General features: G+C 35.9%; 2 protein-coding genes across 5 annotated transcripts; one reads left to right on the top strand and one right to left on the bottom strand.

Annotated features, from left to right (window-relative positions):
* Nucleotides 1-207: 207 nt before the first annotated feature.
* On the top strand, nt 208-5,359 carry LOC103500094 (phospholipase A1 PLIP1, chloroplastic). Of its 2 annotated transcripts, none has more exons than XM_008463301.3 (6): nt 208-396; nt 1,966-2,693; nt 3,165-3,647; nt 4,094-4,153; nt 4,235-4,651; nt 4,758-5,359. In XM_008463301.3, exons 2-6 carry the CDS (start codon nt 2,049-2,051, stop codon nt 5,178-5,180), a joined length of 2,028 nt encoding a protein of 675 aa, XP_008461523.1. In that variant the 5' UTR covers nt 208-396; nt 1,966-2,048; the 3' UTR covers nt 5,181-5,359. The 2 variants fall into 2 exon arrangements, with proteins under 2 accessions (XP_008461523.1, XP_016902692.1); XM_017047203.2 differs by lacking the exon at nt 208-396 and adding an exon at nt 1,736-1,871.
* A 7,490-nt stretch (nt 5,360-12,849) lies between these two features.
* On the bottom strand, nt 12,850-22,194 carry LOC103500093 (uncharacterized). Of its 3 annotated transcripts, XM_017047212.2 has the most exons (9): nt 21,124-22,193; nt 20,090-20,278; nt 19,191-19,283; nt 18,884-19,066; nt 18,696-18,798; nt 18,412-18,597; nt 14,791-17,246; nt 13,911-14,237; nt 12,850-13,828 (listed from the first exon to the last, which is right to left on the bottom strand). In XM_017047212.2, exons 1-9 carry the CDS (start codon nt 21,355-21,357, stop codon nt 13,796-13,798), a joined length of 3,804 nt encoding a protein of 1,267 aa, XP_016902701.1. In that variant the 5' UTR covers nt 21,358-22,193; the 3' UTR covers nt 12,850-13,795. The 3 variants fall into 3 exon arrangements, with proteins under 3 accessions (XP_016902701.1, XP_008461522.1, XP_008461521.1); XM_008463300.3 differs by having other exon boundaries at nt 12,850-14,234; nt 21,124-22,194; XM_008463299.3 differs by having other exon boundaries at nt 12,850-14,237; nt 21,124-22,192.
* Nucleotides 22,195-24,565: the final 2,371 nt, after the last annotated feature.

Raw genomic sequence — 24,565 nt, forward strand, 5'->3', positions numbered from 1 at the left:
GTTAGAATTAAAATGGAAAGGGTAAGAGAGGATGAGAATGAAATGTAGCTAATTTGAATATGTATGTTTATTATTAGTTACTTAAATGATGTTTCAAAAAAAAAAAAAAAGAAAATGAAAGAAAGAGTCCATTGTTGCTTCTTCTTCTTCACTCCATTGTGTATGTATATATATAACATTGCCAAAAAAACACCATTTTCACTTCTCTCTCTGTCAACAATCTTCATATAAATTGGACACGAACCCCACCAAATTCTAATTCAAACAAAAACTCTGATACCCACATTCACAATTTTCTTTTGATTCAATTTCTCTTCTTATTCACCGCCAACTCAAATCCTTTCGCTCTCCCCTGCATTTGCATCAGTGGAGCCATCAGATTCTGGAGGAATCCGGGTATGATATGTGATTTTTATGCTACATTCCAATTTATTGTTCATTTTTTTTCGCTAGTATGTGATGTTTGTTTGATCGATTTATATGGGGCTGAGTTACTTTGATAATATGTGTTTGAATTGTTTAATGTTGGAGTTTGTGAGGATTTTTTTTTTCTTTTGGGAAAACCTCTGTTTTCAACAATGTCGGTGTTTTTGGTGGTTGGAGATTAATTTAAGATCGATAGTTTCGAGAGAAAGTAGTTGAGGTGACTGATAGTTGATTCGGATTTCGAACCTTTTCATTGTTCATCACCCCCTATATTCTCCTTTCTTTCTTTCTTCGTTTCGTACGATTCAGCCCCTGTATTCTCCTTTCTTTCTTTGTTTCACGCAATTTGGTTTCGAAATTCCCCTGCATTTGACTTGAGTTGCTTTCACTCACGAGAATGAAAATGCATGGGTCGTTTCAACATGTTTTGTTCATCACCCACATTTGTCTTATGGGCGGCATGCATATTGTTTGTATAGGTAGTATCTATACAATTTTTGCAGTCTCAAGAACCTTGAGCTACATCGGATTTCAAGACTGAAAATTGTTCTTGTGGGTCATTCCAATGTGGCTAGCCCCCCTTGCGTAATTGCCAAGCAACTCCTTATGCGCATGCATCTTGTTTGTATGGGTAGTGTCTAGACAATTCTTGCAGTCTCAAGATCCTTGAGCTACATCAAATTTGGAGACTGAAAATTCCAATGTGGTTAGCCCCCGCTTGTGTACTTGCCAAGCAACTTTGTCTTATGGGCTACGAAAAAGAAAATTGCATTTTGACGTTCGCTCAAGTCTTTTTAACCGGTGCTCTCTACTTTTATTTGACTTAAACATTTAGAGTAAAACGGTTGTCCAACAAACTTTGCCTCTACTCACATAACTTAATGTGTCATTGCGTTTTGTCTGTTGGACAATTGAAAAGGGAGATGCACCTCAATAGTATAGTTAGTATCTTTATATTCTTTCAAGTGTTTGAAATCAAAGTACATCGCTAAGATCAGATGCTCTTTTGCATAGTGAAATTAGCAATAAAGGGAATATCCAAAACAGTCCGGTCTTTTTTGGTAGTCAAAAATTTTGTAGTGTTCTATGTTGATTTTACATTTGTTATCTTTGTAAACGGATGAAGTTAAACATAGGTGTTAGCAACAGGATTTGGATTTTAGCTGTCTTCGTTATTGGTGTGAAACCCACTTATCCTTTTCTACCTAACATATTTATTTAATCACCTCTCTCTGATGCATAAATTCAACAATTAGATGCGTAGCCTTATTGGGATTCAAATTTTTTTTCCGCATACTTTCGTTACTAACAAGAAGATCACTGCTCCATTGAAATAGGATATCATCAATTTCCATTTCTAAGGACCATACGGACAAACCAAAGATCTGATTGATTATTAAATTCTTTCTCATATCTATATAACCTCTTTATATAAGATCAATGGAGTACGAGATTGTTTAAATTTTTCAGCTTCCTTCCAATTTCGTTTCTATCTCTATTGCGTATTGACATGGCTTCTTCTTTGTCTTCCTTTCTCAGGAATCCCTTGTTGTGAAGAGAGTCTAACAAACACAAATAGTTTCTTTGGTCCATCATCAACTGACTGTTCTTCAAGAATCGTCATGGCTTGTACTTCGGTGGCTATTGGCAATTCTCCAGTCGCTACAATGGCAAAAGAGATCATCTTCAAAGAATATAACGGGCTTCGTCGTTCGCATTCGAGCAAGGACGTTAGAGAACGAGCTTGCATCAAAAGATCTTATTCTGATAACCAGATTTGTTACTCTGCAAATAAAATTTATGCTACTTCAACACAGCCAAAGCCAAAAATCAAAAATAACAACTCTACGGGAATGGGGATTTTTCCTTTGAAATTCTCAGGGTCTTTTCTTCCTAATGCAGTCAGATCATTTTTGTTTGACATGGAGGAGACCTCAAAGAATCTCACTAGTGAAGAGGAGGTGACAAAGAGAGCAAACTGGATCGAGAGATTGTTGGAGATTCGAAGTCGTTGGCGGTTAAAGCAGCAAAAAGGAGGACTTGAGAATGATCTTTATGCAGATCATGATGAATCCGCTGAGAGTTTATGTGGTGGAGAAGATGGTGGCTGTGAAGTGGATTATTATGACTCTGAAGATGAAGAAGGGCTTACTTTTGATACTGAATCATTTGCAAGATATTTGATTAGGATTCCAGTGTCTGATACCAAGGTGTTTTCTCAGTTGGCTTTCCTGTCAAACATGGCATACGTTATACCAAATATCAAGGTACTATGCATTTTTTTTCCTAAGGAGATGCTGACTCGGTGACTCGTTATTTTCTGGGCATAGTTATTAAAATATACATTTGTATATATATATATCACTCTTATGTACGGAGGAAATTTAAAATCGATAAGCTTATTCATTTATATGCTTGAAAAAACAAGTTCTATACATTTCATTTTCATAATTTATTATTATTCTTGTATATTACTATTTATGTTTATTTATTATGCATAACAAAGTGTTTGATATGTGCATAACAAGTGTCGTACTCATTCAGATTATACAATTAGTGTTTGAATCGTGATTATTTTGTGTTCAATGAGTATTCAGATATAGGAGTGTCACTTAGATGCCGGACATCGACACGTTATCAAACTAAAACTAAACTGGCTGTGCTTTGTAGCTTAGTCTTAGATTACAATGTCAAATGTGTATTTTGGTATCCATTGAATTCCATTATTTTAATTACAGGCAGAGGATCTGGAAATATACCATGGCCTGAAATTTGTTACGTCCTCCTTGCGCAAGAAAGCAGAAGCAGCAGCCATAAATATCAAAGAAAAACTTGATCAGCACTCAACTTGTATTTCTGATGAAGCCTTCAATGTTGGTGAATCTTGTTCAGTGGAAGCCTCGGAGGTGGAGAGGACACAAGAAATCCCCACAACTGTTGCTTATGAGATTGCGGCAACAGCTGCATCTTATGTTCACTCGAGAGCCAAGAATACTTCATCCCACCCTTTGGAATCACAAGAAAAGGGAGACGGTTCGACTCGAGCGTATAACCCTGAGGTAGCTGCCTATGTTGCAGCTTCAACAATGACTGCTGTGGTTGCTGCTGAGGAGGTGCAGAAACAGGAGGCTGCAAAAGACCTCCAATCTCTTCACTCTTCTCCTTGTGAATGGTTTGTTTGTGACGATACCCACACCTTGACCCGATGCTTCATTATTCAGGTGCTTTCTCCAATCTATTCACTTTAAGAATGGTTTCAAATAGATTCATGAACTTTTAAGGTTGGTCTATCCAGTCTCTTAAAGCAGTTCTGAATAGGTTCTTAAACTTTCAATATCATGTCTAATAAGTCATTTGTGACTAACTTTGTAAATTTAAATTTGAACATGCAATTTTGTTATCTAAGGATTGATTTTGGTTAGGCTCAAGTGGTTGACACTATCAATGTTAAACTAACAAAGTTTATGATAAAGATTTGTTAGATATTATATTAACCGTTGAAGGGCCCATAAGAATTTTTATAATGTACAGAAACTAAACAAATACAAGCTTGAAAGTTTGAAAACCAATAGAAACCTTTTTAAGTACAGTGACACCGATAGGCCCAACCAAAAGAAGTTTAGAGACCAAACATATAACTTAACCTATTAGTTTGTCTGAAATACAGGGATCAGATTCCTTGGCATCTTGGCAAGCAAATCTTTTTTTCGAGCCCACCAAATTTGAGGTAAAGCATGGCCTCTGTTATTTGCTAATTCAAATGTGAAAACTACATGAAATTTTGTAATTAAAAATGAACTTAATATAGGGGACAGATGTGCTTGTTCATAGAGGAATATATGAAGCTGCAAAGGGAATATACAAACAATTCATGCCAGAAATTATAGACCATTTGAAAAAATATGGAGACCATGCAAGGTTTCAGTTTACTGGCCATTCTCTTGGAGGCAGTCTTTCCCTTTTGGTGCATTTGATGCTACTGAAGAATGGGATTGTCAAACCTACTATGCTTCAACCAGTGGTCACTTTTGGCTCTCCATTTGTGTTCTGTGGTGGACACAAGATTCTAAATGAATTGGGTTTGGATGAAGACAACATTCATTGCATCATAATGCATCGAGATATCGTTCCAAGGGCCTTCTCCTGCAACTACCCTAACCATGTCGCTGCTGTACTCAAGCGGTTGAGTGGATCATTTCGCTCGCATTCTTGCCTCAACAAAAGTGTAAGCATTCTTAGAATCTGCTTTCTATTATGTTGTTTTAGGAAATTATACAGAATGTATAGCTGGTTTCAAATATCAAATTTAATTTATATTTGTATTTATGCAGAAATTACTATACTCTCCATTGGGTAAGCTATTCATTTTGCAACCTGATGAGATGTCATCTCCCCCTCATCCTATGCTCCCTCAAGGAAGTGCTCTCTATACTTTAGACAGCACCCAAAACGGGTACTCCAAAGGTCTTCTTAGGGCTTTTCTAAATTGCCCTCATCCACTTGAGACACTAAGTGACCCTACAGCCTATGGGTCAGAGGGCACCATTTTAAGAGACCATGACTCAAGTTTCTATCTAAAGGCTTTGAATGGGGTTCTTAAACAACACACAAAGATGGGTGTTGGAAAAGTCAGAAATCAGAGGAAATTGTTATGGCCATTACTTGCTTCACCATCTCCAGACCGATGGAGCCATGATGGAAATTTGGACAATAATAATAGTTTGCTGTCCAATGAGATAATGACAGGTGTCTGAGACTATTTTTCATGAGATCTGCCTTGCTTGTTGAAGACGGATGGCTCAGTTTTCAGCTTGGTAATCATCTTGTAAATCAACCTCTGTAAATGCATACAATAATATATTTTTCCAGAAAGGGAATACAAGAAAAAAAAAAAAGGAAAAAAAAAGAAAGATAAGTAATTGGGGAGGAAAAAGGAAATCTTGTTCATTTGGCAACCCTTTCTTTTCTTTTCTTTTCTTTTTTTTCTTTTTTGGTTTTTGTTTTCTAAAAATTGAAACAAAAAATTATTTTTGATAAACATATATTTTTTTTTTTTTTTAAAGATCTAAGTTTTGATGACTTTTTTTTTGTTTTGTACTTTATCTATTTTTTTTGTTTTTTTTAATAAAAATGAAATCGAACTATCTTTATAGTAATTTTTCATATATTATACATATCAATATTTCATATGCACAGATTAAACAAAAATCAAATGGAAAAAATAACAAAAAAAAAATATTAATAAAATATATGAAAATAATTTCATTTAGAAGGCAAAATTAAAAACAAGAAATCTCTTAAACCAATGTATTTACAATGTTTTCTTAAGGCAATTTTGTTTTCTCTATAGTAATTACTGTGTCGTGAATAATCGTCTCCTAGGATCAAACAAATTTCTTGTTGACAAATACTGCATTGTGTATAATAATGTATGCGAAAGAGATGTGAATTTGAGTAGCAATTTTTTATATTTTTATGCTTTAAGAAAATCTTATATTTGAAAATCATTCAGAATAGACCAAATAATCACATTTTCTTAGTAGAATACATATTCTTAATATGCACATTTTCTTTTATTTTTTTAGTATGAGTTAGGGGTGTGGAAGATTTGAATCTAAAACATTTTGATTCTCGGTACATACTAAGTGTTAATTGAGTTAAGTTTTTTATGATTGAACTACTACCCATATTCAGTAACAGAAAAAGGAGATTAATATTTCTTTTCCTCTAATTTCTACATGGTATCAAAGCAAGGTTAATTTGTTCTAAAACATAAAGAAAACCTAGTTTTTTTAAACCTAGAAGAAACTAAAGAAATCAATTACACACTTGCAAAAGCTATTAGCTTGAAGCTTCGTCGGACGATGGCAGCCATTGTCCGTGTTGTTCTTTGTCAGACATTGCATCTCGATCGCAAGTTAGTTAGCATCTCAAGTGCCACATCTCTCTAAGTCACATGTTATTGCAATAAAAAATTAGAATTGTCGATGGTAGTTTCAATTCTATTGGAGGAAAATTAACTATCAAATTTTCCTATTTGTCTAACATGTTCCAAAATTAGCTTGCAATCTTTTAACGATTTTTAAACTTTCCAATGATTCTAATTGTCATATTACATTCTACGAATTTCATTGCATTTTCCATAATCAAGATTTGAGGAGGATGATTTGGAGGGCTAGGATGCTTGATGTATCTCTTTACTACTTTGATGAAGGTTCTTTTATGTAACGCCCCAACAAATTCGATTTTGTTCATTGTCATTAATATTTAAGTGTGGTTATGGAAAATTCAAATTTATTGGAAGAACCTTATCATTTTGAAATTTATGATTAAATAAGGTTTGGAATCTTTATTTTGTTTAGATAATAAGTATTTTATTTGGAAATAATTGGTGAAGTTATTATTAAACTAAAGTTGGTTGGTTAAGGGAGAAATGTGGGGACCTAGTTGGGGTTAATAAGGAAAATTTCAAGAGATTTTGAGACATAGGAGGTGGTTGGTTTTCAAATTAATTAAAGGAAATAGAAAAAAAAAAGGATATTTTCTTATAAAGCAGCCTTGGGACCCGTGCATAAGAAAAACAAAAAAGAAAAAGAGAGAGGAGCAATTAAAGTTCTTCTTGAAACCCTAGCCGCCGAAACCCTAGCCGTCGACCCGCGCCGCCGCCTTCGCCGCCAGTCCAAGCACAAGCGTTCGGGAGCCAGCCGCAGTAGAAGCCGAACCACCCTCCCAGCCGCGCCGGACGAGTCAAGCCGCCGCACGCCTAGGAGTAGCTACGCACGCCGCGCCGTGTCTGCAGCCGTCTCTCGCATCGCCCGAAGCCGAGTCAGCGTCACCTTCGCGCGTCCGCAGCCAACCCGTCAGCCAGCCGAGTCGCGCCGCTTCGATCCGACGCAGCGCAGCCGAAACGCTCGTTTGCAGCCGTCGCCAAGCGAAGCCGTGGGTAGCCGGACCACCAGCAGCCGTCGCACCACCCGAAATCCGGAAGCCAGCGCCTCGCGCGCAAAGATCCGACCCGACCGAAAACCCGCTCCGCGACCCGAACCGACGCGTGCCTCCGACCTGAAGCCCGACCCGCGCCGCGTGCACCCGTGAGCCAAGCAGCGCCCGCGTGCGAGCCGTACGTGCGTAGCCTCTGCGCCGAGCCGAGCCGCGTCTGTCTGCACCACGAGCCGCGCCTGTCTGCGCCGCGAGCCAAGCCGATTTTCAACCTCCAAGCCGAGTCGATCCCTGTTCTCTTCCCAGCCGAGCCGCCAAGCCTAATTTGGCTCCTCCCATCCAATTTTGGTAATTATATTAATTATTTTGGTATTACCCAGTAAGATTCAATGGTTTGGGCACTAAATAATTTAATTCGGAATTAAATTAGATTATTTTCCTTAAGGGACGTCTTGGACTAAGTAACTGCTGCAGCGTGGGATTCTCCCTCGGCTTAAAGGGAGTTAGCGCAACCTTGATTTTGGGGTAAGTTGCTTCAAATGACTCTTGGATTTCTGTTCCTTGAAGGTTAGGTTTAATCGTTGTCTTTAACCATTTAGGGCCCTGCTGCTTGGAAAGCATACTGCCTCGCGGTTAGGACTCGTCAAGTAAATCTCCAGGTAAGAGATTCTACTACTAGCTCCATGTTTAGAATTATGAGATTTCGTATACCTTCAAATGTGCATGTTGAGGACTAGACTGTACGATGCATGAAATCAATGATAGTATGATGCAAATGATGACATGGTTATATCATAGCATGTTGCGTGATGACGAGAACTGTTATGGCTGTACGACGGGTGTCGAGATGGAGAGAGTAATGATGAATTATCTGTTATGTTATATGCTGATGCCATGGGTATGTATACTGCGATTAGGGTACCTGTTAGCTTAACATGTTAGAGTCGTACCTGCATGGGTGTCCTTCGGGATCACCACCTATTGAGGACTGTGCGGTCCGACGGGACACCAGTCTAGCATGGATATAGATATGACTCGAGTGACTCGACGGGGTCCTCGCATCCCGACTGTCCTAGGTGTCCCCCGGGACACCGAAGACCAGAGTTACGTTCCTACGGGAGCGCATGTTGCACGTGTTCGGGAACGTGCCAGAGATTGGGTACCAGTTACAGGACTCTGACAGGAAGTTAACAGGCGCCTAGTGGGACTAGTAGTGGGTCCCTTACTGAGTATTTTATACTCACTCTCTTCATGTCATGTTTTCAGGTAGAGGACGAGGCAAGGGCAAAGGCAAGCTGGCGAGCGACCCGAAGTGACCGTGGCGAGCCATAGAGACTCTTGCTTCCGCTTATTCTTGTTTTTTTTTTACTTTAGTACCTGAGATTGAGTATTCTTCATTACTTACCATCTTTTTATGTAGATAGGGCCCGAGTAGGACTTTAGAACGCATTTCATTTTTTTGCATAACTACCTTGTTTGAATATTCATAAATAAAATTTCTCAAACCTTATGCGTTTTACTAAATTTTATGACTTAAACCACTTGTTCTATATTTAGTAATGACTTCGATTCAGTATAAGGAGTTGGGTCGTTACATTTTAGCAATCAAATAACTCAAGATTTCAGTGGTATCAATTCCTTTTTTGTTAAAACAACAAATTATACTTTGGCATAATAGACTAGTACATGCTAGTTTTTCTTATCTCAAATATTTATTTCGGGAATTAATTGTTCATCTTTTGATTGTGAAAGTTGTATTTTCTCAAAAAATCATCGGTCCACATATTTTCCAAAATCTTACCGAGCTTCAAAATCTTTTTATTTAGTTTATACAAATGTTTGGGGTCCTTCCAAAATTACAACTCTTAATGAAAAAAGATGGTTTGTTACTTTTATTTATGATCATACTTATTTATCGTGGGTTTATTTAATACAAATAAAATTTTTGGTGAAAAACATTTTAAAATATTTTTACAATATGATTGAAACCCAATTTCTAACCAAAATATATATTTCACCCTCTTGTAATGGAATGGAGTACTTTAATGAGTTATTTAATGAATTTTTGAAAGACAAAGAAATTATTCATCAATCATCTACATATCTAGATACTCCTCAACAAAATGGAATTGCTAAAAGAAAAACTAGACATTTACTTGCTATTATGTTTTCCATGCATGTTCCAAAATATTTACGAGGAGAAGCAATTCCCACAACTACCTAATAAATAGAATGTCTAGGAAGATCTTGAATTTTAAAACTCTTATCGACTTCCTTGAGACTATTTTTCCAACATCTTGCATACATTCTGAATTACCTCTCAAAGTTTTTGTACTACTTACATTCACACACCAAATCATTTTCGGTACAAATTAAACTTGATCATAGAGCTGGTAAATGCATTTTTATGGGTTATTTGTCAAGTAAAAATGTTATAAATGTTTTGATTCTGGAAAAAAAATAACTTTTTTGTGGGTATGATTGTGACTTTTCTAGAAAGAGGTTGAGAGTGAAATCTCGAATCAAATTATTGGTCTTATTATATATCTGAGTATAGTGAATGATACCAAAGATCTATATTTATTTGTAAACTCTTCCAGTGGAGGGATAATAGCTGGAGTATTTTCCCCAAGATTCTCTTTAGGGGAGAAACCAAATTTCGAATAAAGATTTTTGGGATATTTATATTCCTATTTCTAATTTAGATGTTTACTAGTTCTATGATGCCAAGTATAGAAACTTCACAATCAGGGGAGATATACTACAAATTGGTCATATTGATCAAGTGCCTAAGCTTTCAATAATAAAATTTAAAAAGAAAAAAAGAAAAACAACGACGACGACGACGACGACAACAACTTGAGACTCCGTCAAATGAAACTACTAATCCTTCTTCTATTTCTACTCATTTGAATACTCATTCAATTATTCAAAGTACTTTATCAATCTGATTTCGATGTTTTCATTGTTGTTAGAAAAGGCATTCGAAGTTGTACCAGATACCCTATTGCAAACTTTATGTCATATAAATAATTCTCAAGTAGTCATAGAGCTTTCACATCCAAGATAGATGACTTACTTATTCCAGATAATATATACCAACGCTTTAGATGATCCAAATTAGAAAGTAGTAGTTAAAGAGGAGATAAATGCTATAAAACACATAATGGAACTTAAGAAATAGTAGAATTGCCTAGAAATATGAAACTAGTAGGGCGTAAATGGATGTTTACCATAAAATACAATGTTGATAAAAAAGTTATGTCTAATAACTATGAATTTATTCAGGGCCAAGCAGATCATAGGTTATCTTATAAAACACTTAAAGAATAACAAAATCTCAATTTTGATTGTTTATGTAGACGTTATTATTCTCATAGGTGATGATGAACCAGGTTTAATTGATCTCAAGCAAAAAGTAGCATGTGAATTTCAAATTAAGGACATGGGAACGTTGAAATATTTTCAAGGAATGAAATTTGCAAGATCAAATAAGAGGATTTTGTTAACCAAAGAAAATATGTCCTTGACTTACTCAAAGAAACAGCATTACAGTTGCAAGGTTGTAGAAACCCTGATTGAACCTAATCTAAACCTACTAGCAGCAAAAGAAGAAGAAATAAAAGACAAAGAATGATATTAGAGACTTGTTGGTAGATTGATTTATTTGTCTCATACACATCCTGATATTGCATATGTTATGAGCATGGTTAGTCAGTTTATGCATGCTTCTGGACCGATTCACTTTGAAGCTACCTATAGAATTTTGAGATAACCGAAAGGATCCACTGAAAAATGTATTCTATTCAAAAAGAATAACTACTTCCAAATAGAAGTCTACATTAGTGCAAATTGGGCAAGAAGTGCTACAAATAGAAGATCTGCCTCTGGTTATTATTCTTTCATTGGAGAAATATAGTGACTTGGAGAAGTAAAAAATAGATTGTGGTGGCCATAAGTGATGAAGCAGAGTTTAGAGCCTCAGCGCATGGAACTTGTGAGGCCATATGGATCAAAAGGTTACTTGAAGAGTTGAAGATTTGTTTAACTACACCTATACGGATTTGTTGTGACAATAGAGCCATCATTTCTATTGCCCATCATTCAGTTCTAATGATAGAATAGGATACGAGGTTGATGAGCATTTCTTTAAAGAGAAGATTGAAGCACGAACTATATGCATTCCTTATCTTCCTACATCAAAGCAAATTGCTAATGTGTTAAACTAAGGCCTTCCAAAGAATCAATTTGAGAGATTGATTGACAAGTTGGCTATGAAAGACATTTTTAAACCAGTTTGGGGGAGAGTGTTGAAATTTCTATATTTATATGTGAAATATTATTTTTCAAATATTTATCCTTTATTATTTTTATTATTTCAATATTTGTAAGAAGGTCTTTCTCCTATATTCCATAAGAGAAAAATAGATTAAGACTTCTTTTCCTCTAATCTCAAGTTTATGTCATTAAAAAAAAGGTTTTCATGGAGTTGTAATTTTCTAAACTTTAAAATAATAATATTCATGTTTTCCAAGAGATTTTTTTGCTATTGCATTATATTTGTAATTTAGTTGCTCATTTTCTTATATATGAAAATAATCCTAAAAAATATGAGAATTGATGAGGAATAGTAGCAAGAAACTATTTTAAATATTATTTTTCCTTTCAGTTTCATATAAAATAAAGTTTTAAAAATAATATGTCATATAATATTGCATTGTATGAGATTAGATCTCAAGACATCAAGGATCAAAAACAAAAAATGAAACAACTACCCAACAAAATTGAAATAATTACCAAACGAGTCCAAACTATTTTGTCAAATTTAGAATCGTTAACTCTTCATTTGCTTTTTCATTTTAAGTGTGCAAACTCCCTACAGTTAATTCACTAATGTGATTTCATAGTATATTAAAGTTCACTTATTATAATTAAAGAAAAATTCTCCGAATTCTTTGTGATCGTACTATAAACCTTTTTGTATACCAAATTTTTAATTACCGCTTTCCGTTATGTTCATAGTTAATTAATTAATTTACTAGCTTCAAATGCTAAGACTATATAACTCTTTTATTTTGAAAAAAAAAATGTGTCATACGGTAATCACATAAACCAAATTGGCACGACATAAAAGAAATTCAAATAATTAAGCCATATGCTTTTGACCTCGATCCAACAAAAGCTCTACTCGAACGTGTTGTTTCAGACTAAATACAAGAACAATATAGAGTTGATCCATAAAAAAAATCCTCATTTCCAAAATATTTCATTGTTATTGAAAATTAACTGCGAAGTTGTAAAATCTCATTTCTAAAAGATAGAGCAAAGATAACAAAACAGATTTCATAAATACCAAGGATCAATGGTGCAAGTAATACTAGTATTTGAGCTCAAAAATTCAAAATTTTGAAAAGGTGAAGAAGCGAATGGGGTTTAACGCTGCTGTTGGTGGTGCTGTCATTGCTATTCTGTCAAGTCATAATATGATGATCAAAGGAAGGACTTTAGGAGTTTGTAAAATAACAAAGTAAAAGAAAGAAAAAAAGGCTGTTACAAAGTGAAGTGAGACTCTAAATTGGGAAACCCTAATTGTAATGTATTTTTGTGACAGAATTCGATGGAAACAAATCGTGTTGTAATGACATTAGGGGGAAACACCCCAAAATTCCAACCCAAATGATTTCTACATTCTAACTTCATTAGTTATAAACGTATCTAAACCATAAAATGACCATCTTCTTCTAATCGTCATGGACCCGAGACCAGCAGCACCCTTCCTTCCTACCTTCCTTCTTTCCTACCTTCCTTCCTTCACTGCCACTTTTCTGTCCCTCTAAACGGGATGGATTCTGCTCTTTAATATACATACAAACTACTGCACGCCATTGATTTCTCCATCAGAACATTTTTTTCAAACCACTTTAAGACACAAAGGATATAAATGACCTTTTAATTCAAGGACCTCCTCCCCCTGGTTCAAAATGCCTCATCTTGACCAAAAGTTCCTGACCCTTGTTTGCCAAAATAAAAGCAATTTCCCAAATGTGCGCTCTTGGGAGGAAAAACAGTGCAAAGTGAGTTTTGATGGGAGGGTTCCTCATCCATATTTGTGCTCATATAGGAGTTGAGTTGAAGGGTATGTGGCTACGGCTCGGGAGTTGATGCCAGCTGCTAGTAGAATCAAAAGAATTTAACACCGACACAGCTTGACAGTCATGATGTATCTTCTTTTTGGTTGTCGCTTTGCTATCTTGGAAAATAGTTCGGTCGTGAAGGAAATTAAGCTAAGGCTACCTCTGAAGATGAGGTGAAGGAGGTTCTTCGAGAGGAGTGCGTTGATTTGAGCTACCATGAAATCTTTGATCCTCAAATGCTCTACTCATTCTGCCTCCCTCATTCACTTGCGACACATCGTTTAGGTTAGCAAAACCTACAGGTCCAAGAGATCCAAACTCGAGCTGTTCTGCAGGTGAGGCATAACTGCCATTATGATCCAAAGGATAAAGCATCACAACAGAAGGCATGGAAGGTCCATTAGAAGATACCACGCCTGGATTCATGCTAGGTAGTGGATACATGCCATAAGCCATACTTGTAGAACCACTCTGTGTGGAGTTCGAGCGAATTGGGCCATTCTGGGATTGGTAAGGCAAGGAATCATGCCTATGTGAGCTCCAAGCTCTTTCAACTCGATTCTCACTAGCAGACAAGCGGTCTAACCTGGAATTTGGCTTGTCGACTTGGCCTGGGCGACCAGAAGTTCGTGATTTCGAAGTGACGTTCCAGTTCCCATCTCTCTCGCCATGACTATCACTTCTTTCATAGCTGAAGTTTCCTCGTCTGGCATTCTGCCTTTCGCGCGCTGAGGCCTTCTAAAACAAAGTAAAAGAAGAAAGTAAGAAACTAGAGAAGGAAGAATAACATCCTAGGTTTAATTCAAACCATTCAGAAAGCAAGGAACCACCTTACAAGTATAAACAATTGAACAGAAAACAGAGTAAGAAATTGTTTTTGAAACAAAAATGCAGAAATCTCAATCAGAGAAATATAAGGAAAACAAAATAATAACGCGTAACCACCTAGTAACAATGAAAGTTTTCTTTCTACTTTATTTCTAGATAAACTTCTTTGGAACATAACAATAGGAAGAAAATGGAGGTAGGTGTACTAAGTGAACCAAAAAACTCCAGAAAAATGAAAAATATGTATGACAGGCAGAAATACTGTTTGATTAGTAACTACTCAAATGACAAATGCCACAACATGATGATAAAACATGTTACATATTTCCAAAATCCATAAACAAATAAGCTGCAAGATAGGAGTTGAACACCAAGTACTGGACAGATTTAGTAGCTGAACCAAACAAATTGTTAAATAAAAGGATCCAGGAAATTGTTAAATAAGTGGAAGCAGTTTTCTTACAGGGTTTGGCAAGTATGTTCCAGTGCCGCTGCGATGTCTTGGCATTTCATCAATGTAATGCTGATATATATTGGGCCTATTAGAAACAGACTGGAGAGGAGCAACAGGGACTAAACGAGACCCATAACCCAGAGTAAATAAATTCATGTTGGTTGAAAGAGGTCTTCCAGGCCCATCCCATGGAAACCGACCCTGTAAGTAGACAGGAGGTACAACAACTGGGGAAGGATAAATCACAGGTGATGGATGCCGAGAATTTTGACAAAACCGCCCATATTGCAAATTTTGCCAATGACTAGCAAAATCGCTATTAAGAATGTCAGGTTTAGGTTCTAAAGATTCAACAAAGGAAGGCCCTCTAATAGGATTGGTGAGGGTTAAAACATCAGACTTATTATGTGCTTCAGACAAATCAGTACTCTGAGAAGAATCAGCATTATCCAAGGAGTCCTCGCTGAAATGACTTGTTGAAGCATCTGAAGTTCCTGTCTCTGAGGGAAAATTATATACTGGAAGCATTGTAACAAAGGGAACTGGAGGCCCTGTAGGATAAAATGCAAAAGGAACCACCCCAGAAGAACTATCAACAGGTCTTTGCCTAGAACCTGGGCCTAAGAGCACAGGAGCAAGAGGTATTAGTGGATCCAACCCAGCTGTATGAGGTGGTTCAAGTCCAGTAATTTGATTCCTTGTAGCATGCATGGACACTAATGATTGAGGTCCACCACTTACTTCAGTCAATTCTGCAACCGCAGTAGATACGTGATTCCAATCTCTGCTATCTTCATCAGTCACAGTAGATGAATGTTCAGAAACATTTTTGCCTTTCCCATGCGATGGCAGGTCAAAGGTATTTGATTTCCATCCCCGTTTCTCCCTAGATGATTTTGAGGCTCTTGAAGACAACTCATCCCAAGAACTTTCTGTGGCAATCTTGTTTCTTAGACCACTAGAGTGTGCAACACCAGTAGAGGGCCTAAAAGATGATGGTCTGTCATCATAACATGTTTCATTCTCTCTTTCATCTTGATAAGCATTTGCATTCCCATCCTTCATTGCAACCCGATTTTCTTTGGTATGCTTTTTATGAGCAACACTAGTACTGCCAGATACAGACATTCGGGATGATGGACTAAAGTTAAAACCTCCAGAAGTAGACTGTTGCTTATCATCCAACAGAGGCCCTTCAAATCCCCCATTGTCATGGTCAAACCCAACAGCAGAATTCCTATCTTGCTCATGCCAAAAGTCTTGATCACCCTCTCTTGAATTCATTTCTACAGAACTAAAATTTTCATTGCCCGACTCAACGCCATCTTCTGAACTTGTTGCCAATCCCATGCCAGGGAAATAGTGAGTCAACGGAGAAGGAACAAATCCTTGTGGAAAATGCATATTAGCGCCCCAAGGAGCCTCGATCAATGGAATATTGGTGGGTAACATTCCTCCCAAGTTCCTTGGAGCATAGCCCATAGGCGCTAAAACAGATGAAGGTAACGGAAGAGGTAAGTGACCTGTCGTCAAATTCAGTGGCAAATGAACCTGTCCACTAAAATTATGGGCTGTAGATGATGCCATCAAGTTAACAAGATCTTGCTCCTCCTGATGCATTGCTAATGTTCCTGAAATAGAAGCAAAATCCTCACCAACAGTTCCAGGGCCAGACTCATCCTGGTAACTATTTGAACCACTGTTGGAATCACCAGTAGCATCAATGCTCTGACGGGTTGGAATATGTCTAGCAATTGATGGTTCGTCAGTTGAAGATCTCAAGTGGGTTTCCACATTATCAGATTCAAGGTTCTTCCTCCTGTTGGCATCCGTTCTGTTAGAAGGGGCTTTCCCACTTTCAGGAACTCTGTTACGCCTTGATGGAGATGAAACTTCACTATAGGTGTCAGTCAGCTCTGGGCTAGAACGTGTCCTTGCAAACAGAAACCTTCCCTGTACATCATTCACATGGTTCTCAGGTTTAGGATATCTCTGACTTCTATCTATAAGGTTACTGTGATTGTAGTTCGTTTCTTTCCTACTATGATCAGAGGACCTTGAGTTGTTTGAGCTGCCAGAACTCCTTTGTGCTTGATTGCGAGAAGTTGTAGTAGTGTCATTTCTAAAAGCACTTTCCAAGGGAGAATTACCTTGTACTGAGTTCACAGTATGAGAGCCAAGGGCCCCTACATCTTGGGTTTCACGAACAGATGGATTCTCGTTTCTTTTGCTATTTGTTTTATGCCTGAGATTCTCAGGACCATGTAAATGCTCCGAATTTGATAATCTAAGGTACTTCAAGTCAGTTTTTGGAACATCAGGGCGTTGGCCACTGCCATGTCTCTCCCAAGTGTTCAAAAAAAACTGATTCAGTTCTACAAGAATATCTTCTCTGGGGCATTCGAACAATCTTGCCAATCTTTTAGCTCCAAATGCAAATGCACTGCGTATCCTGAAGAAGTTACCTGGGTAACACATGTACCACAATTGAAGTTGCTGCCAACAATTACAAAACAAACCATGCAGCAGAAGAACCATGCCTTTTACCAATAAACATGATGCACTTGAGAAAAATAAAAAATTTCATAAATTAATTCACCACAAGAATGGGAAATAGGGAATCCAATCATCACGCAAATCCATTAAAATATTGCTTATTCATTTGAAGGGACAGTTCTATATTTACTATCACCGAATGCCAAATTATATCGACAATCACACAAAACCAGCGACATATTAGGCCTACAATTGTGAGTGTATAAGGTAAAAAGGGCAATATATAGAAAAAAAACTCATGATAGAAGACTGTATGTGGAAACGTAGGGAGGTTGTAAGAATGAGATAAGGATTTTGCGGGAGTATGTCTTGAAGAGTTCAGAAGATGAATTCTCATATTAGCCTAGCAAGTTCATTACGGTGCTTGGGTTCACCTGAATCTTTCTACGCAACAGCAATCTAATCATTAATGCCTATCATAATATCAACCTTCTAACATAAATTAGAACAGATATGAAACCCTTCTTAAAAGCTTCCCAGTCCCAAATGATTAATATCATTTAAAGCTTTACTTTCAGCACCCTAACCAACTGATCCAAAATGAGATTTTCAGTTATTAAATATCTCTACCTGTAAAGCTATAATAAGGAATTTCTATCAAGAAGTTCAAAAAAGTTGTTACTGAAAAACAGTGGAACCGGGCAAGTCAAAAATCAAACTAAAACACTAAAAAAATTTAAGTATTGAGATTAAGTCAGAGTCAACTGTAAACATTCAATAGTAGCATGTAACGATTAGAAATGCTATCTGTCAGTTAGAAACCAGAAACTACTGCCCATGGTTAATAGCTTACTACAAAAGATAATTATTTCTACAAAGAGCACTCAAAAATCAAACAAATAAAACACTAAAAATTTTAAGCATTGAGATTAAGACAGAGTCAACTGTCAACATTCAATAGTAGCATGTAATGATTAGAAATGCTATCTGTCAGTCAGAAACTAGAAACTACTGCCCATGATTAACTTATTTTTATCAATGGTACCATCAATAGCTTACTACAAAAAATAATTACTTCTACAATGTCGAGAAAAGATTTGTAACAAAAGCTCAAAAATTATAAAATTTATATACCTTTACTTACACTACGCCCAAGGTTGTTGTTAACACGCAAAGGATCTATTACATTAAAATGCTTAGAAACAAAAGGCTGCCCTTGATTTTCTTGGCCGCCAGGAAAAACAGCATATACTGCACTGCATGCTTCAAGAAATAACTTGCTGAGAAGTAACTCACCACCATCTTTACGTGGAGGTTCAGCTGCAAAAATCCCAAACACATTAAACAGTTGCTATTCCCGGGCAAACAAGAAATACTTTCAGTAAAAGAACTATTAATTTATCTAGATTGAAATGTACCTGTCACATCTGGTAGTGAACTAATAGGTACGGGACCCCATAGGCTAACACAAAAATTATCCCAGTCAAACTTGCTAAAGAACTCTAAAAACCGATAAAGAACCTGCAACACCAATCAAACGCTTTTCTGGATCGGTATACGGATAAGACTTAAAAAACAAATAAAAGAGAGTAGAAGTAGGAGCAACCTCAAGGGGACCAGCAAAGGAATTGTTGAACACGTGAAATATGTAGAGGACCAAGGTTTCCAAGGCATAAGTAGATATAAGTCCATGGTGTGCACCCAATATCCGACTCTCATAATAGCACCAAGCTTTGATCAGTATAATACTACGCTTGAATAAGTGGTTTTGGTTTATTAAATGATCAACCTACAAAACAAAAATAAATATATTACCAGTTGAAAATATGCTTATATGAGTATCATTCTTAAACACTGTACTTAAGGCTGTTGAAAGGGATTAGGAGCAAGGCTGGTAAGGAAACACTGCTCACCTCCTCCAGAAAACAAAGGGTGCACAATCCCCCTAGCTGATCAAATGAGATGTCTACAACAATATTTTCCACCAGGCACTTGATTATCTTAACCTGCAAAATGTAAAGATAATAATATAAGGCATTACCATTATAATTCAAGCAAAATATCAGCCAGCGCTAAAAGTGTATAGCCATATTGGTAGTAGTAACTAGTAACAACATCTAACACGTGGAAGCTAGAAAAAATATTAGAACCTCCTACTTTAAAATTAATACTTATAGGAGATAACTGCAATACTTATGAGATATAGAAGAACCTCAAATAACCAACGGCGCAGTACAAGTCCACAAATACCATGGCTTAACAATATGAATACACTCTTAACCCATGTTTATTAAGAAATCTACACATGCTTGCTAAGTTATAAAACATGACAATTGAACATTTGATTGTAAATCTACATAAAGCCCTATCAAGTTACATGGATCTCCTCGTGAACAATGCAGATTATGTAATAATAAATAAACTTAAAGACTGAAAGAAAGGAAATGTGAAAAAAAATTGTTTCCAAAAGTATTAAAAGACCACTTATTGACTAATAGCAAATCACTACTTATAAATAGTGACATTTTCTTCCACTTGGATATTTCATCAGCAGAAAGGAGAAAATAAATAGGGTAAAAAAGTGCTTTACATAAGGATAGGCACAGGTAAACTGCATGCTTTAACACGATACCAAATGATATTTCAATATTTTAGAAGGCTGGAAATACCTCATTGTGTTCAAAAACTATATAAATTCTCTCTACTGTCTAAGTAAAATTAAATAGTAATAGAATAAAATTGGAAGCAGACAAGAAACTAGAATATTAAGGTAAGTCCACAAGGGGTAATATTTATATGAGAGGAGACCAACCTCAGCTTTAATGTATTGAACTTCTTTTACACGAAATTCAGCATTCTCATTCTTCTCCTCACTTTCAAGCATATCCCGAACCTGATGGGCCCATGTCTCCTTCAGATTTTGATTCTTGCTAAATGCTGTTAAGTCGATGTCTCCATCAGGCAAATATGTTTTCAGGGGAACAGACCCAAAGGTGAACACCTGCACATTGTAATCATAATTTGAGCAAAAATAACAGATGGAATCATCTTGTGAAAATTTTGCAATCAGCAGTAATTGTGGAATGGAAACAAAGCTCGTGACATGACAAAATGAAACCCAATTACTCGTAATTTTTTTATTAGATGAGCCATGTAAGAAAGGACAGAATAGCAAGACACTTGCCCTCCAAGCTCAAGAATATTATATAAATTCTCCCCGATTGGCTTGAGTCAAATCAAATAAATAATGGTGATCGTGGAGTTCAATTATCCATTATCAAAGTCAAGTCCAAATTCTTCCTTTGCCCAAGTGCATCTGTTTGATGTTTACATATCATAGTAAAGCACATTTTCTCTTCCTAAAACACAGAATGATATCATTTCTTTGTTTCATCTTCCTAAGAAACTTATTACAGAGAAATGCAAAACTAATACACCAGCCCACTTGAGTTGAAGACTAACTTCTAGCCAAGTTAAGTCCAAAAACAGAGAATCCTGGAACAATGTTTGTTTATAAAGGGAGGAGGAATAGTAATTGGTTTACGTAATGTTAATGAAAATCATAGAATCGCATCATCTTCATGAGCTGACCCATATAGCACAAGGTACTGATTGGTGCAACATGCACAAAAAATTCGATTACTTCAATAATAAATAAGATCTTCCAGCACAATGTCTAACTATCATTTAACAGCATATGAATATTGACAAACAACTAATAACAACAACTGCCAATACATTCAAAAGAGTGCAGTAATGAACACCGGTGCTTATTAACCATAAGAGATATATTCACACATTTCCCTAAAAAGAACAACAAATTGGGGGGTTTAAATGCCATTGCACCTGGCAAGGGAAGCATTTCATGATCAGCCGCTGCACATAGTCCGCAACAGCATTTCGCCGCTCTTCAGAGGGTGGATTGGGCTGAATGCAGGCGATAAGCTCAGCCGTTCGCTCCTCCGCCTTTGACCATCTCTCGGAATCAAGCATTCGCATGACCGTAGCTGCCTCATCGGGCAAAAGACCATTGGGCAAAAGCCCACTAGGTGGCTGTGCCCACCCCTCATGTTCGCCCATGCAAGCCTAAAGTTTCCCACAACTCAAAGTAACTCTACGACGATTAGACCCCCACAAGAAAAAGAAACTATATCTCTTCCTCCTTTTATCGGAAAACAAACCAAAAAACAAGTACAAAACTAAAAAAAAAAAAAAAAAAGATTGAAATTCGAGGAATTTCCCCAAACCTTTTGGTAAGGTTCGTGTCAGTCAAAAAAGAAAACTTTCAGTGGTGGAAAAACCAAACGCGATACAATTCGTTCCCCTCCGGATTCGTTCGCGTTTGAAGTTAAAGATTGACAAAAGCATAAGCAATCCAACCAAGCATGAAACAGAGTTGAACAAAATTTCAGGATCCCCACAGTTAAAAATCAAAAATTCCAAGAAGAAACAAAAACCCAATAGAGAAAAAGGGAAATCAAGAAAGACCGAAATCTAATCTAAGCAAAAGGGGAAGGATGGAAACCCTAAAAGGGGCAGAAATGGAAACCCTAGAAGTAGTTTACAGGAGGGGCGGTATAATGAAACCCCAAAACACAAAAACTAAACCAATCCCAAAAATGTAGGAAGTGTGGGCGAATCAAAAATGGAGGTGAAAGAGGTTGAAGAATAAGAAGAAGAAGAAGAAAGAACAAAGTTTGGGCATGAAAGTAGAGGGGAATGAATGCTGAAGAAAGGTAGATCAAACAGAGAAACAAAAAATAGGGTTTGTGAGAGCGAAGAGATAAAAGAGAAAGAAGAAAAAAAAAAGAAAGAAGAGAATCAGAGATAGTGAGTTAGGGAATTGGAATATGGGATTGAAGAGAGGAGGCGATAAAGAACGGTTTTGACGTTGAAGGAGGATTGTAAATTTGAGGTTTTCCCTCAAAAAAAAAAAGAAAGAAAGAAAGAAAGAAAGAAAAACAAATCTCAATTTTCAAAATCCTTTTATTTATTTTATTTATTTTATTTATTTTTTATTTTTCTTCTTTCCAATATCATATATTTTGTTTTTGAGGGGAGAGAGAGAGAGACAGATAGAGAAAATGGTATGACAGAATCTCTAAGAGAAGGTGAGAGAAATGGAAGATTAAAAATACATTATCAAAATTGGAACCAACCATAGCTCTTGGGACTTGTTAATGCTAATCAATCTATCTCATTTCTATTTACTCTCACCTTTTAGTTTTTACACCTTCCTTAAGCTTTCGGTTTAACTTCAATTAAATATTATATAATATCATATTATTGATATTTTTCTCGTTCCAATTTCACTTTTAAGTTTTAAATTTGGTTAATTTTCACCGGGAAAACTATTGCAAATGTAACAAAACACCAAACTATTTACGGCACGTGTAACAAAGTCGATAAAGTTAGTCATTTTTTAAATATTCCAGATTTGCCCTTCCATCTTTCTTTCTTTCTCGCGATCCGTCTTCCTCTTCTATTTCGTCTTCTACGTTCTTCCCCTGCGATTTCGTCTTTCTTCTTTCCTCTTTTTCTTTTCTGCGATTTCTTTCCATCATCTTTCTTATTTTTCAATTCTTTATTTACGTCGTTTAATCTTTTCATCGTTTTTCTTCTTTTCCTCTTCTTTTTTTTCTCTCTTCAATTTCTTTCCATCGTCTTTCTACTTTTCCTATTCTTTTTTCGCTACGATTTCTTTCCATTGTCTTTCTTTTTTCTTTTTTTTTATGCGTTTGCATTTGGGTAACCAAATTTAAACAACTTTGTATAAGACTGTGTACAAAAAAAAATAGCAAAATCTAATGTGTATAAGACTGTATACAAAAAAATAGAAAAATCTAAAAGATTGTGTATAAAGAATCTTGAAAATAATCATTTAGATTGAAGTTCCCAAATCTAAACGATTGTATAACAAAATTAAACTATTGAATTGAAAAGATAAATTGTAGCCATATCTAAACGATCGTGTTGTAGCCATATCTAAACGATCGTGTATATATTGAATCATATCTAAACGATCACGTATATATTGAATCATATCTAAACGATCACCTTGTAGCCATATCTAAACGATCGCGTATAAATTATAGTCATATCTAAACGATCGCGTATAAATCACAAATATATTACGCGCGCCTTATTGACGGCGTGGTTGATGGGGCATTTTTGTTATTTTATACAGTAGGCTCTGGCTTTTTCCGTTTTTTGAATTGTTCTATAGAGTGTAAATATTTTGCCCTTTTTTTATATTTTTGAAAAGACCCCTTTTCATAATTATAACAAAATACCAAAATACTTTTGTTGCGTGCGTAACAAAATCAAAAAGTCCACAAAGTTGGTAAAAAAAATTCATAAATTCCAGATTTTTCTTTGATAGTGTAACAATTCGTTACTTTTCTTTATTCTTTTTTACGATTCATTCATCCTCTATTCTAGATTTTTTCAGCTCATCTTCTAGATTTTTCTTCTTCTATTTTTATTCATCTTTTCTTTCTTTCTTACAACTACTCTTTCAAAATATCAACATCGTTTAAATCCCACTTTGATATGATCTAAGCAATCACTTACCTAGTCAACAAAATCGTTAGCATGGTCAATACAATCGTTTAGATTTAAAATCCTTTTTTTCATCGTTTAAAAAGAATTACACGATCGTATAGATATGATGTAAACAATCGCTTACATAGTCGACACGATCGTTTAGATTTGAAGCCTTTTTCCCATCGTTTAAAAAAGACTATATGATCATGGGAATATGATCTAAAGTATCGCATACCATAGTAAACGCGATTGTTTAGATTTGAAGTATTTTTCACATCATAAAAAAGAACTACAAGATTGTGTAGATACTACCTACACGATTATGTAGATACTACATACACGAGCGCGTATCATGATCAATTAGAAGAAGAAATTACATGCTCGCGTGTGGTTGGTTAATCACGTGTTGACTTGGACATTTTTTTGTATTTTCCATTGTAGGCCTGTGGACTTTTTTCATTTCCAAAAATGTTTTATGCAGTATAAATATTTTTTCGGTTTATTATATTTTTGAAAAACCCCTTTAAAGTTTACATTTTTTATCTTGGTTTTTTCAAAAAAAAAAAGAAAAAAAAAGAAATAGTTGATGTTAATACCTTGAACTAAAGGAGTTTTAGTAAAAAATTGAGGTTGAACATAAACTTTGAAACTTAGGGATCGCATTAAAACAAAACTCAAATCTCATCAGTAAAATAGCAATATTTCGAAATTTATAAACAAAGTTGTAATCAAACTCAAATTT

This window comes from Cucumis melo, chromosome 1, assembly GCF_025177605.1.
Source record: "Cucumis melo cultivar AY chromosome 1, USDA_Cmelo_AY_1.0, whole genome shotgun sequence".
NCBI lineage: Eukaryota > Viridiplantae > Streptophyta > Magnoliopsida > Cucurbitales > Cucurbitaceae > Cucumis > Cucumis melo.